General features: G+C 35.1%; 1 protein-coding gene across 3 annotated transcripts in view; it reads left to right on the forward strand.

The window, feature by feature from the left end:
• Nucleotides 1-16,344, forward strand: part of IL1RAPL1 (interleukin 1 receptor accessory protein like 1) — a 697,071-nt gene that overhangs the window by 531,193 nt on the left and 149,534 nt on the right. For all 3 annotated transcript variants that reach the window (XM_054056063.1, XM_054056064.1, XM_054056066.1), the window contains exon 6: nt 9,436-9,510. In XM_054056063.1, coding sequence (XP_053912038.1) covers nt 9,436-9,510 — 75 coding nt within the window. The remainder of the gene's footprint in view (nt 1-9,435; nt 9,511-16,344) is intronic.

Below are 16,344 nucleotides of genomic sequence, written 5' to 3' on the forward strand. Positions count from 1 at the left end.
TCTTATGGGTTCTAATAGCAAGTAAATATGTCTCTAAGTAGTTACAATAAGGGTCATAGTCCATATAAATCCTTCAAAAAAATCATTAGTATAACTTTCCAGAGATAAAAACTGCTGGGAAACAATGTCCCGAAGGCTTTCATTTGTCTTGGAACAGAACAATAGCAGAAACTGCAGCACAGATAGTTTAACTGAGGTGAACTGGATTTGCTTAATGCTGTTCTCACACAGTGGTAAGGGAAAGGTTGTAAAATTGTAGAATATGCCCAAACAAACCAGGAGCACAGTGCATGAGTACTAAAACATGCAAATTGTAGTAGTTTTCTCTGTTATCAGTTTATTTTGTCTACTAATTGTTGTCATTACAAGGGCAGAAGATTTAGAGACCACACAAAATGTCAGATCCTATTGGCTTGTTTTGTAAGAGTGTCCTGTTAACGTGATAAGAAACACTCCTCAAACAGAGCAAAAAGTGCTTATGCAAAGCATCCACTTACAGAGGAAAGATGGCTGTTTTGGCCTAGAGGATTCATATAAGCCAGTCTTATAAACATGGCAGAACAGACAAAATTTCTACTGAATGAAATGCTGGTGAACTTCGTCATTAAGATAAAATATCAGGGAATCTCCTGGTGGAAGTGCTCCTGGCTGCAGTTTCATTCTTCTGTGAAGAAAAGCATTGATTTTAATTCAACACACAGATAATCATAGAATCATAGAATCACTAGGTTGGAAGGGACCCACTGGATCATCGAGTCTAACCATTCTTAACAATCCCTAAACCATGCCCCTCAGCGCCTCGTCCACATGTCCCTTAAACACCTCCAGCGAAGGTGACTCAACCTGGGCAGCCTGTTCCAGGGCCCAATGACCCTTTACGTGAAAAATTTTCTCCTGATGTCCAGCCTGAATCTCCCCTGATGGAGCTTCAGGCCATTCCGTCTTGCCCTGTCCCCTGTCACTTGGGAGAAGAGGTCAGCTCCCTCCTCTCCACAACCTCCTTTCAGGTAGCTGTAGAGACCAATAAGGTCTCCCCTCAGCCTCCTCTTCTCCAGGCTAAACAACTCCAGCTCTCTCAGCCTCTCCTCATAAGACTTGTTCTCCAGCCCCCTCACCAGCTTCATTGCTCTTCTCTGGACACGCTCCAGAGCCTCAACATCCTTCTTGTGGTGAGGGGCCCAGAACTGAACACAGTACTCAAGGTGCGGTCTCGCCACTGCCAAGTACAGGGGGAGAATAACCTCCCTGGACCTGCTGGTCACACCGTTTCTGATACAAGCCAAGATGCCATTGGCCTTCTTGGCCACCTGGGCACAATGCTGGCTCATGTTCAGTCGACCAACACCCCCAGATCCTTCTCTTCCATGCAGCTTTCTAGCCAGACTTCTCCTAGTCTGTAGCACTGCATAGAGTTGTTGTGCCCCAAGTGCAGGACCCGGCATTTGGTCTTGTTAAACCTCATCCCATTGGTCTCGGCCCAGCAGTCCAGCCTGTTCATGTCGCTTTGCAGAGCCTCCCTACCCTCCAGCAGATCCACGCTTCCACCCAGCTTAGTGTCATCTGCAAACTTGCTGAGGGTGCACTCAATGCCTTCATCCAGGTCATTGATAAAGACATTGAACAGGGCTGGACCCAGTACTGAGCCCTGAGGAGCCCCACTTGTAACTGGCCTACAGCTGGAGTTAACTCCATTGACCACCACTCTCTGGGCCCGGCCATCCAACCAGTTTTCCACCCAGGAGAGTGTGCGCCTGTCCAGGCCAGAGGCAAACAGTTTCTGAAGCAGAATGCTGTGAGAAACTGTGTCAAAGGCTTTACCGAAGTCCAAGAAGACTACACCCACAGCCTTTCCCCCATCCAGTAGTCGAGTGATTTTGTCATAGAAGGTGATCAGGTTAGTTTGGCAAGAGCTGCCTTTCAGGAACACATGTTGAGTGGGCCTGATCACCCGGTTCTCTTGCATGTGCTTCATGATAGCACTCAAGATCACCCATTCCATGACTTTCCCCAACACTGAGGTCAGACTGGCAGGCGTGTAGTTCTCTGGATCCTCCCTGCAACCCTTATATATATATCACATGCTTGTTTATAGCAATAATAACAGCATCCATCTTGTTCACCATTTCTCTTTTTTTTTTTTCAGAGAATCTGATGATGTCTCTTAGATGGAAGTGGAGGGACAAATTTAACAGAGCATGCAGACAGACCAGGCTTAGTATGATATCATTATTGTAGACATACATGGAAAATCTCATTTCCGCTGTCTTTCTTTAGGGATTAGTTTTGTACAGAAAGCAATGGTGCAATGCAGAGGAACTTGTGCAAGACAGAAAAAAATGGTTTTGATATTTTTTATCATTCAGTATTTTTATTTATCTTTTTGTATTTTGTATTTCTTTTTTGGATTTTTTTTTTTTTTTTGTTGGGGAGGGAATCCTGTCCCTATAATATGGAGTCTTAGGATCAAAAGCCTTGCTTTACTTCTTCATTTCTTCTTTGTAAGATCAAAATATAGATTCTAAATCTGCCACACGGAGACTGATAATTCTCAAGATGTTAGGCTGATATTTCACTCAATAGTTTTAACTACATATACGCTTTGGATTTTTTTCTGTATTTCAAGATTGTGTTAGCATCTGTGATGACAGCATTTTGATTATTTGTACTTCTTCCTTAGAGACCACTGTGAACTGTCACTGTGTGTTCAAGGAAACTAACAAAAGAAAAGGAGCAATATATACATCTTCTCTGAAGTCACAGGAGTAGCACAAATGTCACATCAGATTCAATTAGAGATGAGCAGATAATGAAAACCCAAACATCTGGCTGCATTTGCTCTTCTCCAGTATACAACCTGTTGTTAATCACAGGAGACTCAACTAGCTTAAAACATTTTGAAAGGCTTATTGGAAATATTCCCATCTTCTAAGGTTTCATTTTAACAGTGCCTCTTTACTCATCACTGAAACTTTTGCATAATAAAGTTCTCTTTCCATTAGCTATGATTTTATCTGCTTCTGCACTTTCTTGCAGGAAGTGTTAATATTCTATTTACTGCATTACATAGTTCTTTTAGGAAAATTTTCTTTTGTATAATAATCAAGGATTGTAAAGTTAGTTTGGAAAAAAAATCAGAAGAAATTGTGAGGTGTCATAAATAAAGACCATTTTCATTTGTATGCCCAAAGCAAGAAGCGTTAGTTTTTTATTAATGTATGATAAGGAGAAGACAATGAGAAAGACATTAACTGAAAGAAGAGGCAGATTTTTTGTCTCTCGGTGCAAGGTTTATGGGAACATTTCAGAAGATAAAAGCTGATCTTCAATCAGTCATAGTGATTACTAAGTCACATTAAATAGCTCATTTAGTGATATGCCTATGGCTTCACACGTATTTTCAGTATCCTTATATGTATCTGTCCTCAGTTTGAACTACTTGATTCAGGGTATAACAAGGCTTGTTCACACAGTGAGTCAGAATATTCTTATAGGGCTGCTGTGCAATTCATGGCATATGTGAGTTTAAATGACACCTTTGTGGATGAAAACTAATCTGATTGCAGCTGAGAAATGAGGTTTAATGTTGTTAGAAGTCTCAAGCAGGTACAAAGATTTTTGCTTTTATGAAAGACCTTGCCATATATTTCTTAAAAGACAATGATTTTTCTATTGATATATCTAAATAGGTGAGGCTATATCTATGTCAGGAAAAATAACGAAAAAATCCAACACCTTTGCATTGCATTATTTAAGTTTTACTCTGCTCACAATTCCTCTGAGGAACCTCAGGGATCTCAATATCAATATTCGCCTAGACAAAGACTGTGCATTATTTCAAGACTGCAAGTATAAGCTGCTCATAATTAATTTTACAACCTACTATAGACCCCTTCTACAGCATTATTTCTCTTTCAGACATCATTATTAAAAAAAAAAAAAACAAAACAAATCCAAAAGTATTCACCATTATTTTCCAAGGTATTGCAGTTGTCAACTGAAATACTATAGTTTTTCCTCCTATTATAATTAGCTGTGATTGCTAAACATTGCCATCTACAGCAGCTTTTTATAAATGAGGGCTTTCCAAAGGCAGTGCTTTATTATTTCGAGAACCCTCCATGAAGTGAAGATTTTAACATAACAAGCTGAAAAACAAATCTATTGTTTTAATCTCATTTCAAATCTTTTCAGTTGCCACAGGTATAACATTATGATGTTTGAGACAATGTTTGATTAAATGTTGAGATGTAGTAGTTAGAAGGGTAAGCACACCACTCCACACACACTTCATAGCCAGGCACCGGCCAGCCCTGAAGGCATGACAAGCAGGCAGCAGTAACTTGCCAGAAGCTTCAGCTTTATAGTCAATCAGACCTAACACCCCTCCTCTGAGGTGTCGCATCCCCAAGGTTGTTTGCTTGTGCCAAAAATAACACAATGAAGAGAGGAGAAAAAGATACCGAGGCTCAGATTATCAGTAGGAATGTAAATTGTAATTCTTTTAGTTTCCAGAGGCTAACTAAGAGATGAGTGATCCTTCTGAAATGCAAGGTGAATTCAAAGAAACAGTGTGGACTTCAAAAAAAGAACTCCATCTCCCTGGTTGCCTTTGATTTCCAAGTCTAAGAATATTTTGCCTAAACATAGTCATGATTTCTTTGTGCTATTTAAACCTTTGCTTTCTTTGCAATATCTTTCAGGGAGGTGTTAGCAATTTTTTTCTAAAAGTGGTCTAAATTCATAAACGTACAATGTTTAATCTCATTGCATTATCTCAAATCTCAGAAAAATCAGAAGGGTTTTAGTCCTCAGTAAATAAGTTTTACTTCAATAATTTGATAAAGAATTGTTCTAAAATATAGAAAACTCTGACCAGGTAAAGCAACCCTTCCTGTTATTTTTTTGTCCTTATCGGAAGTGTTCAGCCTATAAATTGCTTTTCCAAGTTGCAGACCACTTCACACAGCCCTATCTGCCTCTAAAATCTAAGACTATTTTAATCATTACAGTTTGCAAGGAAGACACTGAAACCACTTTATAAACAGGAATAAACATATGTTCTATTTTTTCATTTCCAGATTACTAATATTTTGATGTACAGTTTGGATTAAGCTTTTCCGAATTAGCTGTGTTGAATTGTAACAGGTGGCTGGTCTCTTCAAAATCACAGAATTTTACGTAGACCAAATTTTTGTATCATGTGACCATAAACATCTAAAGCTAAAGAGGCAGCTTAGAAAGAGTAGTAGAGAAGCAGGTGGCTGATGTAAAAATGTTATCATCTGGCTAGTTTCCAGCTGGATGAGTGATTGTTGTGGCTCTCAGTTTCATCGCTGCAAGACATATTGTTCAATATGTTTTAAACGCACATCTAATCTGATAGACATGGAATGTGAATATAGGCACTTACTTTTTTGAGAAGGATCAAAATGAAGCTTAATGATGCATCTGAAATGAAATATTAATTTTTAATGCAGCTTCAGAATTGGTTACTTCATTTATGTTGGATTTTTTTTTTTTGCTTTAGTTTGTTTCTAATGAAAACAAGTTTGACACATTTGTTTCCAAACCATCCATCAGTTATGGTTTAGAAATCAAACATAAGATGGACTGTACACTTGATTGATTATCCAACAGCTTTTCTTTGAAAAAAATTTACCTGTCAAACCCCATTTTTTGGGGGAAACATACCAGAAAAAAAACGAACAACAATAGAGAAAGACAGAAAGAAAAACAAAAAAGGGAAGGTGAGGAGGAAGAGAGTGAGAGAAAAGTGAACCCATGCATCAGTAGAAAACAAAACCCAGGATCTAAGTTTCTTGTCGAGAGACTTGAGAATTCCTTCATGGAAGAATAGAAATCTGGACAGTGTTCCTCTTGTATGACAACCACGTTGATAACTAACATGCCTGGTGGAAAAAGAACCTCCTCTTTAGTTTTTTAAACATTCAAAAGAAATACAGTCCTTTACATACAGTACAGAACTTAACCAGCTGTAGTTTTAAATTTTTTAGATTTTATTTGATTTTTGCTATTTGGTAAAAGTGATAAGATTATTTTTTTTTTTTTTTTTTTACGGTTCAGTTTAGTAGACAACTAATTTTAGTAGATAAATGTGTCAATATACCCATCGGAAAATTGTATCAATTTTTTAATAACCTGTGGTATGATGGGTTGAGCCAGTTAAGAAACCATAGCCCATGGTTTGAAGGATATGAAACAGGTTCTAGGAGATGCATAGGTCTACTTCAGAGTTTCTAAAGTAAATGAGGACTGCAGAAACTCTGTGCTATTGATTAATGTTGCTATCTATGGAAAGTGTAAACTTGAAAGGGAGAGTGGCAGCTAAGAAATTCCCACCTCTACCTCAATGCACATGGATTCATTGCCATGGAAACATTTGTAGGCTAGTAAATAGATAAAATAACAGACACTAAAGGTGTTGATTGACTGAGGGCACATTTGAAATCACCTTTGAAAATCTGATATTTTAAGAATACCAAGATATTAAAATTATTTTCCTTCCCTATATTACTCCCATTCACAGTGTTTTGCTACAGTCTAAAACTCTGGAATGCTGAATACTCACAGATGTTTTTCCTTTTCCAGACGAATGAAGATGTTGGCCCTGAGAGATAACGATTGCTAGTAGTATAGACATGCCTACAACAGTGTTAGGTTGATATGCATCAATAGGGAATGCAACACTGAAATAATGCTATTTGCCCTAATTTAAAGATCTTAGATTTGCCCTGTTTTATTAAGCATTAATTCTACCTGGCCAGAAATATTAACTATCACTTTAAAATATGGTGTATGCCTTTGGTGTATCTTTGTTTTAATGTTTTTATGTACTCTGTGATGTCAGGACAGAGTGAATTCTCAGCAAAGTGGAAGGAATGGGTGACAAACTGGAGGGCAAAGCTGCTGTTTAGGGAGATGTTGATGAGTTGGAAGAAGTTCCGAAGTCTAACAAAGACAAATGTAATGTGTTGCTCTAGGAGTGGAACAACCTTGTGCGGCAACACAGAACTGGGGATTGACTGAGCAGCTAAAAGCTTTGTAGGAAAGATCCTAGAAGCTCTGGTGGATAATAACTTGAGCACAAGTTGGCAAAGGATATCTACATAGCTTTTGGCAAGAATTTGGCTAGCAGATCCAGGAGGTTGATCCTTCACATCTGTTTACATCTGTGAGGGCATATTTAGAATGGTGTGTCAAATTTGGGGCTTCCCAGCGTACAAAAAGAGAGGATGTATTGGATTAAGTCTGGTGCAGGACTACAAAGTGATTGGGAGCTGGAACAACTGAGGTGGTGAAATCTTCTTCCACAGAAATGTTCAAAACATAACTGGGTGAGGTCCTGACACCCTGCTCTATTGGACCAACAGGATATTGGGCCACTTAGTCTCCAGAGACTACAGAGCCTACATGCTCCTGTGATCCTGATTGTTTTTATTAACTTTTTTTTTTTTTGTTTAATCATCTGTTGAATCTTACAAGTTATGTAAAAATTACATTGGGCAGAAGTTTTATAACAACTTCATACTGTGTTTGAAGGATGATTGGTCTGAATATATTCGACAGCCTGTGTATATTCTTATAAAAGAGGGGAGTCTCTTAGAGACTTGAAGTACAGGATCACAAAAGTAATACAAATCTTTTCTTAAACTGAGAAAAATACTGTTTACTAATCTACTTACTCATTCAATTCTGATTAACTCCACCAGTTAATGTATCTTTACTTACAGTGAGAAAACTTAGTTTGCTTGAAGAGTTTCAAAACAGATTTAGAACAACAGTGACTCAAAAGACATTATCTGATGAATGGTAATTGAGTTGAGAATGACAGAACTATAGAAATAAATTTAAATTCATACTGGATGATGTTTAAAAAATGTCAATGTGCTGATAATGTATGAGTCTTTACAGAGAAGTTAAGAAATGGGAATGACTAATTTTGCAGTTTAAGAAAAAGTATATTTTGAATCCTTTTCCCTTTCACTCACTTTAGAATTGTCGAATTTTACATAAATAAAATACTGCTGAAGACTTTCACAGGTGTGGCTCCCTACAAAGTCAATATTGCAGAATGATTTCCTATAGAGAGTAGAAGCTGTTGTTGGAATAATGAAATGAAATAGGGTCTATGGACCAAATCCAGTTCTTTTTCCATCCTTGAAGATGTTTTTTTATTCAGTCCAGACCAGGATTTATAGTCTGTTCAGATATAGGTAAATCTCTGTAAAGCAGAAACATGAGTTGATAATGGATCCATTCTGTAATTGCTGTGAGGTTGAAATTAATACCCTAGATTTTAAAGGGCCTTGATAATTTAATCAAAGAGAAGAGGAAACATAGTAAAGAGAATGCAACTAAATCTCTCCTGCAATTCGACTGACAGGAGATGAGTACGTTTAGTAGATTAAACGCATACACATGTAGCTCTGTGTGTGTTTCAGTAAGAAAGGGAAGAGTGAATTTGACAAGTTGGAGGGAACAAATATTATAGAGTTGTATCAGAATGTCAAATGTACTTTAAACCTCTGACAGCCCATAATCTGCCTTAAAGATTCAAGTATGAATTAATGTTGGAAAGCAAAACATCATAACGTTCCAGGGGACTACAAAAGTTGGTGCTTTCCCATGAATATTTGCTATTAATTTTAAATAAAAAAAGAATGAATAAACTTTTCTTTATATAGCATGCACTTGTCTGTTGGAGGTCAATAGAGAGTACACTACAACAAAAGTAGTAACAACCAATGTCACTTCTATGAACTGCATTATTTATCTGTGTGATCTGAACATGCGTCAACAAACGTCAGAAGGATTTTGATCATTACAAAACTATTCTTATTCTACAATTTGCCTAAGTCTACTAAAATTATTTCAGGGTAGATCAAAAAGGAGGAAGGGAGTCATCTTATTAGGAATTTCAACACTATTTACTGTATCCATCTCTTGGATCTCAAAATCTGAGCCTTTTTCTAGTTCTTTACTTTCAAAAGTTTGGATGATGGTCATAATGTTTAAAATATTTTTTATCAAATATTCAAAATTGTTTTGCACTCTCTTAGTTTATATTGTTTATCTGCTAATGACCATATTTGATAGAAAGGTAATGAAATGTTATGACAAACCATGAAATAATCATGCTTATGAAAATATGAAATTCTAGCATGTCAGTGCATGTTTTTATGAGGGTTTACAAAGATTACTTTTTCAAACACAAGTGCCTTCAATACCTTAGCATGTGAAAGTCTGTAAATTTTTGTGCTATATCTGCTCTCTAAGTAAAAACATTTACAGCTGCTGACATTATTTAAACAAAAGAAAAAATGAAGCAGTCCTGAAACAATAGGTATAATATAAAATTTTATTTTATACAATAATAATCAGAAAACTGTATATATTACTTTCTCTCTTTTTTAGCACCACTAACAGATAAACCACCAAAGCTTTTACACCCCTTGGAGAGTAAGCTAACAATTCAGGAGACCCAGTTAGGTAAGTAGGAAAAAAACTTCTATTCAAATAGAAGGTGTTTGATGAATTAGTATATAATAGTAATGTGATAATATGCTGGAGTTGATAATTTCATTGAAAAGATATATATCATCTAGAAGATTGCTGTTCACAAAAAAAACACTGGTGGTAATTAATATTGTATAGTAAGTCCTTGAATAGCACTGATACTGGTTTTTACCTTTGCTGAAAGACTATAATTATAAGCATACTGAGCTTTTCTTTCTGAACATGCTTTTTATGTATATTTTTATGTATTTACTGTGATATTTAGTGCGATTTTGTAGTTTAAATTCTGCTTTTCAAGACTTCTCTGCTTTGGCGATTACTTATGGAATTGCAAAGATATTTGCTAGTTATAAATGTTTTGCTGGTCTAAAACCATCCAGCAGTGAGAAGTTAACATAATAGTTTCTGATTATTCTGATGTAAAAATGAATGAAGAGAAATTGACGAGTGACAAAACCATTGTTTTTTCACTTTTTTTTTCTTGCCTAGTGGATGGTGGGTATGTTTTGTCACTTTGATGTCCTGCTGTCATAAAGGTAAATAAGGTTCCAAAGCTAAGTACATAAGTTACTACAGTCTGCAGGGTATGACATTCATTCTCCTCTGCAGACTGACACAGAGGACAACTTGTAAGAAACAGTCCTCAGTAGTTTACACTGGAATTATACTTTGGTGTCAGAAAAATAACCTATTGACAGAACTTTTAGCATGTTAGCTGCAGAAACAAATCGAAACAAATCTGGTGGTTGTCTAAATCTCAAAGGAAAAAAATAAAAGGAAATAAAGCAAGCAAAACTAAGTACCTTCTTCAGCACAACACCAAAAAAAAGCAGAAGGCTTGCAAATTAATTCTGACAGTCATTGGCAGAACATTTTATGGTACTTGCCAGCCTATGGCTAATAGTGGGCAGAAAATAATTTGTCTTTGTTTTGATATTGATAAAATGTTGCTTAAAACTATTCATACTATCCAGGTAATATTCTGAGATGCTGATAGATATGTTTTCAGAAACAGTTATGTAGAAAATGGAATATGTAACATATTTCCTTCTAGAGGCAATTTCTATTGTTCTGAAGGTATTGTTTCTGACGCATGAACTCAGAAAACTTCCTGTATGACAATTCTAGATGATTTTACCATTTCATTTGAAGACAAGCCTAGGGTACAGAAGCTAAAGTTACTCTACACAGTTTTTTTCCTGTCTAATTATCCTAAGATAATTTTTATGAAAAAAACAGAAGTGAGAACCTTGTTTTGGCTTTTACGTTGCCTTGCTAAATATAATGTATTGGTAAGATTACTTCAATAAGAGTGTAATTATTATCTAGCTAGAGGCTTTTTATCTCTGATTTTTAAAATTAATTATATCTTTGATTTCTCATAGTTCTAAGAAACAGATTAAATGATCTCAGAAGTTCCGAGCTTGGAAAAGACTTTTCAGAAAAAAAAATATGCATAGATGAATATGAAAAAGTTAATTTGAAAATGTCGCTTTCAGACAGAGATGAAAAAGTCAACCATAAATTAATATGAAGCTACAATACTTAACCTTATATAGAGAAGCTACAAGAATATATCAATTTATTGTTTAAAAGCCTCTGAAAAATCCCATGAGAACTAGAAAAAGTGAGAAGAAGTGATAGCTCCCTGACAGGAAAATTCGGTTTTCCAGTCTTAGACTTAATGTCTTGATCCTGATGGACAATGTTTGGAAGGTCTGTGTTTCACTTTCACTGAGAAAGTAAGTGTTCATCTCAGTGAGAGTTTGTACCCTGCAAAAAAATGCAAAATATTTTAGTGTTGGAATAATGTTGAGATTCTCCAACATTAAGAGTTCAGTTCTTAAACAGGACACCTCCACCCAGTTCTAAATCATTGTGGGAAGGCTTCAGATATCTCTCGTCCATTTGGCTCCAGCACTGCTGAGGGATAGAAATATCTGACATTAATTGCTGAGATACATCAGTCTATATATATTGTATGCACCAGCAATTAAAAATAATGTCATGGGACCACAGACCTGTTGTATTGTTATTCTGTGTGGCGTCCATAAAACAGCATCGGAGCATCAGAGCAAAGGATGACTGCACATTAAGGAAGGAGTTTATATAAGGGGTGACCAATAGAGTGTTATAGAATAAGGTAACAACACCTGGACTTGCTAAGACAACAGGAAAGAAAACAGAGCTGGAGAATCTGCAGCCCTATCCTATGATCCTACAGGCTCCCACCACGCTCACGCTATCTGCAGTCGGTCTTGGGAAAGGCGTCCCGCTGTTCACCTGACAATCCACTATTCACCTGATGTTTGGGAGAGTGTTAAGCATGCCTGAATTGTAATGAGCAACCTCAGAGAGTCACAGAAATCTTGAGACCTCATCTGAAATATCTTTTTATCATGTTGAATAGTATTCAGAAAAGCACAGGATAGAAATTGAAGAAGAAATTAATTTTACAAAGACTTTTCTTGAAAGACATCATGAGACAGCAAAGAAACTAAGCAGAGAAATCCTAGATGAGAAAAGAAAGATCGGTTCCCAGCTTATCCTGTTCTGCATTTAATGTTTTTTCTTTTTTTGCAACTTCACTTCCAATTTTATAATCAATAACTTAATCCTGCTACAAGGGTGAAAATATTGTTTTCTTTTTGAGATTTTCTCCTGTTAAATGGATCCTTAAGGTAGCTGTGGTGACTTCAATATAAACTGCTTCTCTGGAAACAATGGCTCCAGATAAAATATTATGCCAAGTACAGTGTTCAAAAGTTTGCAGCCTGCAAGAAGCCTAGAGCTATAAGGAGGTGAGGAGTGCTTTCCACACAGCTTTGAGCTACTTTGTGGACTGGCAGCAGCATATGTCAGAGAAGGGAGAAAAGCAGACAATGGATGGGAGGCAAGGCAAGGAAATGCACTTGTGATGAAAAACAATACAATGACCCGAGAAACTATACCTCACAATGTCGTTTCTGTAGCCCTTAACATGCTAACAAAATCAAACAAACTAATCCCTGCTAACATGAAATACCCTTGTAATAGTAATAGAAAGATAAATTGTTCAGTTCATATCTGTTCAGAAAGGCATTAACATGGTTTCTTACATGCAAAAAATCCTAAAAATTAATAGATTTTATATATTATATAAACATATCATAAATAAATATTATATATGTATGATTATATAAATATATCATATCCATTATATATATACTTATATAAAATTCATGTTACCGTTGTATTATCTTTTTCTGTTTTGATAAATTCTAAGTCTCTTCGGTTTCACTTGTGTGTCAGGTAATACTGTTTTTACCATGAGCACTGCCAAATACCTGTCCTCCTTGAGGAAACAGGAAGAATAATTTTAGTCTGATTTGATAAAATCTGATTTCAGTATCCAGCTGGTCCAGGTGTATCTCCACAAAAGGCAGTAATGGTTCTTAAATAAATAAATAAATAAACAAATAAATAAATAAACAAACCTCCCATTACTCAGTAACTATTTTAAACACCTCAAAAGCCAGTTAGCCTCTGTCGTCCCCATTTTTCCTATGTTTTTCACTCTTCTGGACAAAGCTATAATTTGAAATGCCAAAATTCATGTGGCAAATAAAGCAATTGTTGAATTTTTAGCTAGGCTTAATGCTAGAGAAAAAAAAAAAATAAGGATTTCTAGCAATATATGAATGGAACTAAAAGGTAAGTTTGGATAGGAACCTAAACACTTTCCTTGCCATCTGAGTGATGTAAGTTTTCTTGAATTCCATCCAACACTAAATTAATTACTTTTGTGGCAAATACGCAGTGAGTGTTTTTTTCCTATTTGGTTTTAGGGCATTATTTCAATAAAATTAATTTTTACCTAGTGAATTGGTGCTTGCATCTTTCTACTCCCTCCCCATACGTATTTAAGAAAAAATGTCACTAAAATTGCTTTTAATGTATTATTTCTAAAACAAGAATACAAAGAAATTCCAGAGATAAATCATGAGGAAGAAGAGAATGCTATTTCATTATAGCCCTGTGTTGTCATAAATTTCTTTTGCATAAATTGGCCTTGCTAATGATAAAAGGCCTCCTTAACTAATTTAATCAGTAGCTGTATAATAAAATAAGTAAAGTGATATGAAATAAATAGGAATCTGTGCCTCCTTTCAGGATGAAAATTTAAATGAAGTAATATCTAAAATTATTAATTTTTATCTCTTCATATTTCATCTAAATGCTATATTCACTCCCTAATCACTTTCTGTTTGAAATACAGTGTAAATGCATGAAGAACCTGTGTGTTCTCAGCATCTAGGGAAAAAAAAACCTAACTGTCTTTGCTCAAGTTTCCCTACAGAGCTAGACATCAAAATTTAAAACAACCATTTAGGAAAAACATGTACAGTACAATGTTTACCTAACTCTGACCTAGACAAAAGTTTTTATATTGTTATTAATTTTCTAGAGGTTTTTGGTGGTAATAATAGCTACATACCTTAACCAGTTCAAGCTCTGTTGTTGTAGATTGGGACAGATACACAGAAAATTGGAGGACACAAAAAGTGTCAGAAATAGCACCAATAGCAGCTATGGGTGTATTCAGTAAATCTAAATGAATCTAGTAAATATGATATGTTCTGTTTTTTATGAATGTACTCAAGCAGTATTATTCAGTAATGCAGAGTTTGAAGGGAACATCAAAAAGCTGGTTTTTTTGGTTTTTTTTTTTTTTGGCTAAAGCAGTCCTATGATGAAACTCAGAATATCAGATTACCAACTTTACCGTATGCATCACTTTTTAATCTAACCAGATGTAAACTGACCAAAATCTCACACATGTAATTTTACACATTCTGCTTGAAAAAAAAGGAAATATTTTTCAATTTTTTTTTCTTAGCATTTTCAGCTCAGCACTCCAGTTCCAAATTGAGAAGTATTGCATAGGAATATGTTCCCAAAGTGAAAATGGACTGAGGACTTCCAAAGGTCTTAACTCGGGAAGAAAAATCTAAAAAAAACCCAAATCCAAACCACATGGTAATAAGGGAGATTTTAATTACTAAGGTCTGATTATTAAAAAAAAAAAAAGAAAAATATATCTTAGGTACCTTGTAGTCCCTTCTTTAGACTTTCAAACTTCGGACTCATCAATCCAGCTTTTCTATAGCTGAGGCTGTCCATGAAGGGCCAAACATAGTTTACTAAAAAAGAAACAGTGAGTCAGAAACATTTAACAGCACTAAGCAAAAGTTTGTCATTACAGCTCAGTGGCAACATGTCAACTGATTTTTCTTCCACACTTTTTCCTAATTTAGTCAAATCCTGAAAGATCTTAAGATAATTTGAACTAGAATAACTATGTATTTTAAATGTTTATTTTTCTTTTTTCAATCTGTGTGTGCATCTGAGAATAGATACATATATGTGTATATCTAATCTCTCCATAAATATATATTCACATATATAGATAAAATTTGACAATACATTTATACAAACTTTATCTCACTTTATTAATACTCTCTCTGGAAATCATTTATCTGAATTAATGATGGAATAATAAAAATTTATTTATTCATGTTGGATTATAATCTGTTGAGAAATGTCTGTTCTAAAGGGTACTATATGCCATACTTATCTGAGGTAATTTCTATGTTAAGCATCTAAATAGGATTTAATGTGATCAAAAGTGTCTGTTCAGTCTCTCGGCAACTCTGTACATTTCATTCTTTATGTAGAGATTAGATATATGATAATTTCTATTTCAGACTTTTGTGCAATTTTTCTCATTTCCTACTAAAAAGATAAACAGCGAGTTTATTTTTAAAGTTTTTTATTTTAAACGTTGGGGTTTTGGGTTTCTTTTGTTTTTATGAGAGAAGTCTGTAGAACCTCAAAAGATTTTCCATATCAGTTGGATAATCATCCAAAAGTTCAGTTTCTTACATAAGTCAATTAGACAATCAAAACTTTTATGTATTTTACTAGAAAAATAAAATAAAATAAAATACAATAAAACTCCTGTGGGAGACAGGGAAGTGTAACTTATAGAAAGTAAGGTTATAGTAAATACATAATACTGCATAACAAGAAATGCAATTTAGAAATAGGCACATAATTTCCATCCTGTGAAATTATAGACCTGAAAGGACTGTAATTTTCTGAATTTAAAACATCAGGAGTCACATTGTTCTCTGATCATTTTTACCAGATTTTTGGCTTCAAGCTATGCTCTGTTTCTAAATTATATTTAAGTGCTTCATCATATATAATGTTGAAAGACACACGAGTGTTTCCTTGCATACAAAAAAAAATGAAACAGTGCTTAATGGAACTATGGAAAAACATTAAAATATTAAGTGGTAAATATCAAAACAAAAATTTAATAGTGTGTCCCCAGCACTTATAACTGATAACTATTTTAAATTAATGATTTATAACAAATTTTAATTAATGAACTCCTCCAGAGTGTTCTGCTTTAGTGAGCAGTAATGGTCTTCACATGTAAAGCTAACCTCAGTAAGGATGTTTTTGGGCTACTGGTGGAACGACAAATGCTAGTACCTTTTTTTTTTTCTCCCAGTAATTATTCTGCTTTCCAGTTCTAGAATAAATGCTTTCCAGTATTATTGGTGAATGCACATGCTCATGCAGTCCAAATGAGGATTGGTTTTACAAGAAGCTGCATTGCACATTGTTTTTATCTTAGATCTACTGTGGATTTGTGGCTTGTATTAAAGTTCAGTGCTGTACACATTCTGAAAAATCCATCTTAATTTGCGTGCAACCTTAATAGCAATAATTATGAGGAATTTGACATTTTGTCAT

This window comes from Cuculus canorus, chromosome 1 (assembly GCF_017976375.1).
Source record: "Cuculus canorus isolate bCucCan1 chromosome 1, bCucCan1.pri, whole genome shotgun sequence".
Taxonomy (NCBI): Eukaryota; Metazoa; Chordata; class Aves; order Cuculiformes; family Cuculidae; genus Cuculus; species Cuculus canorus.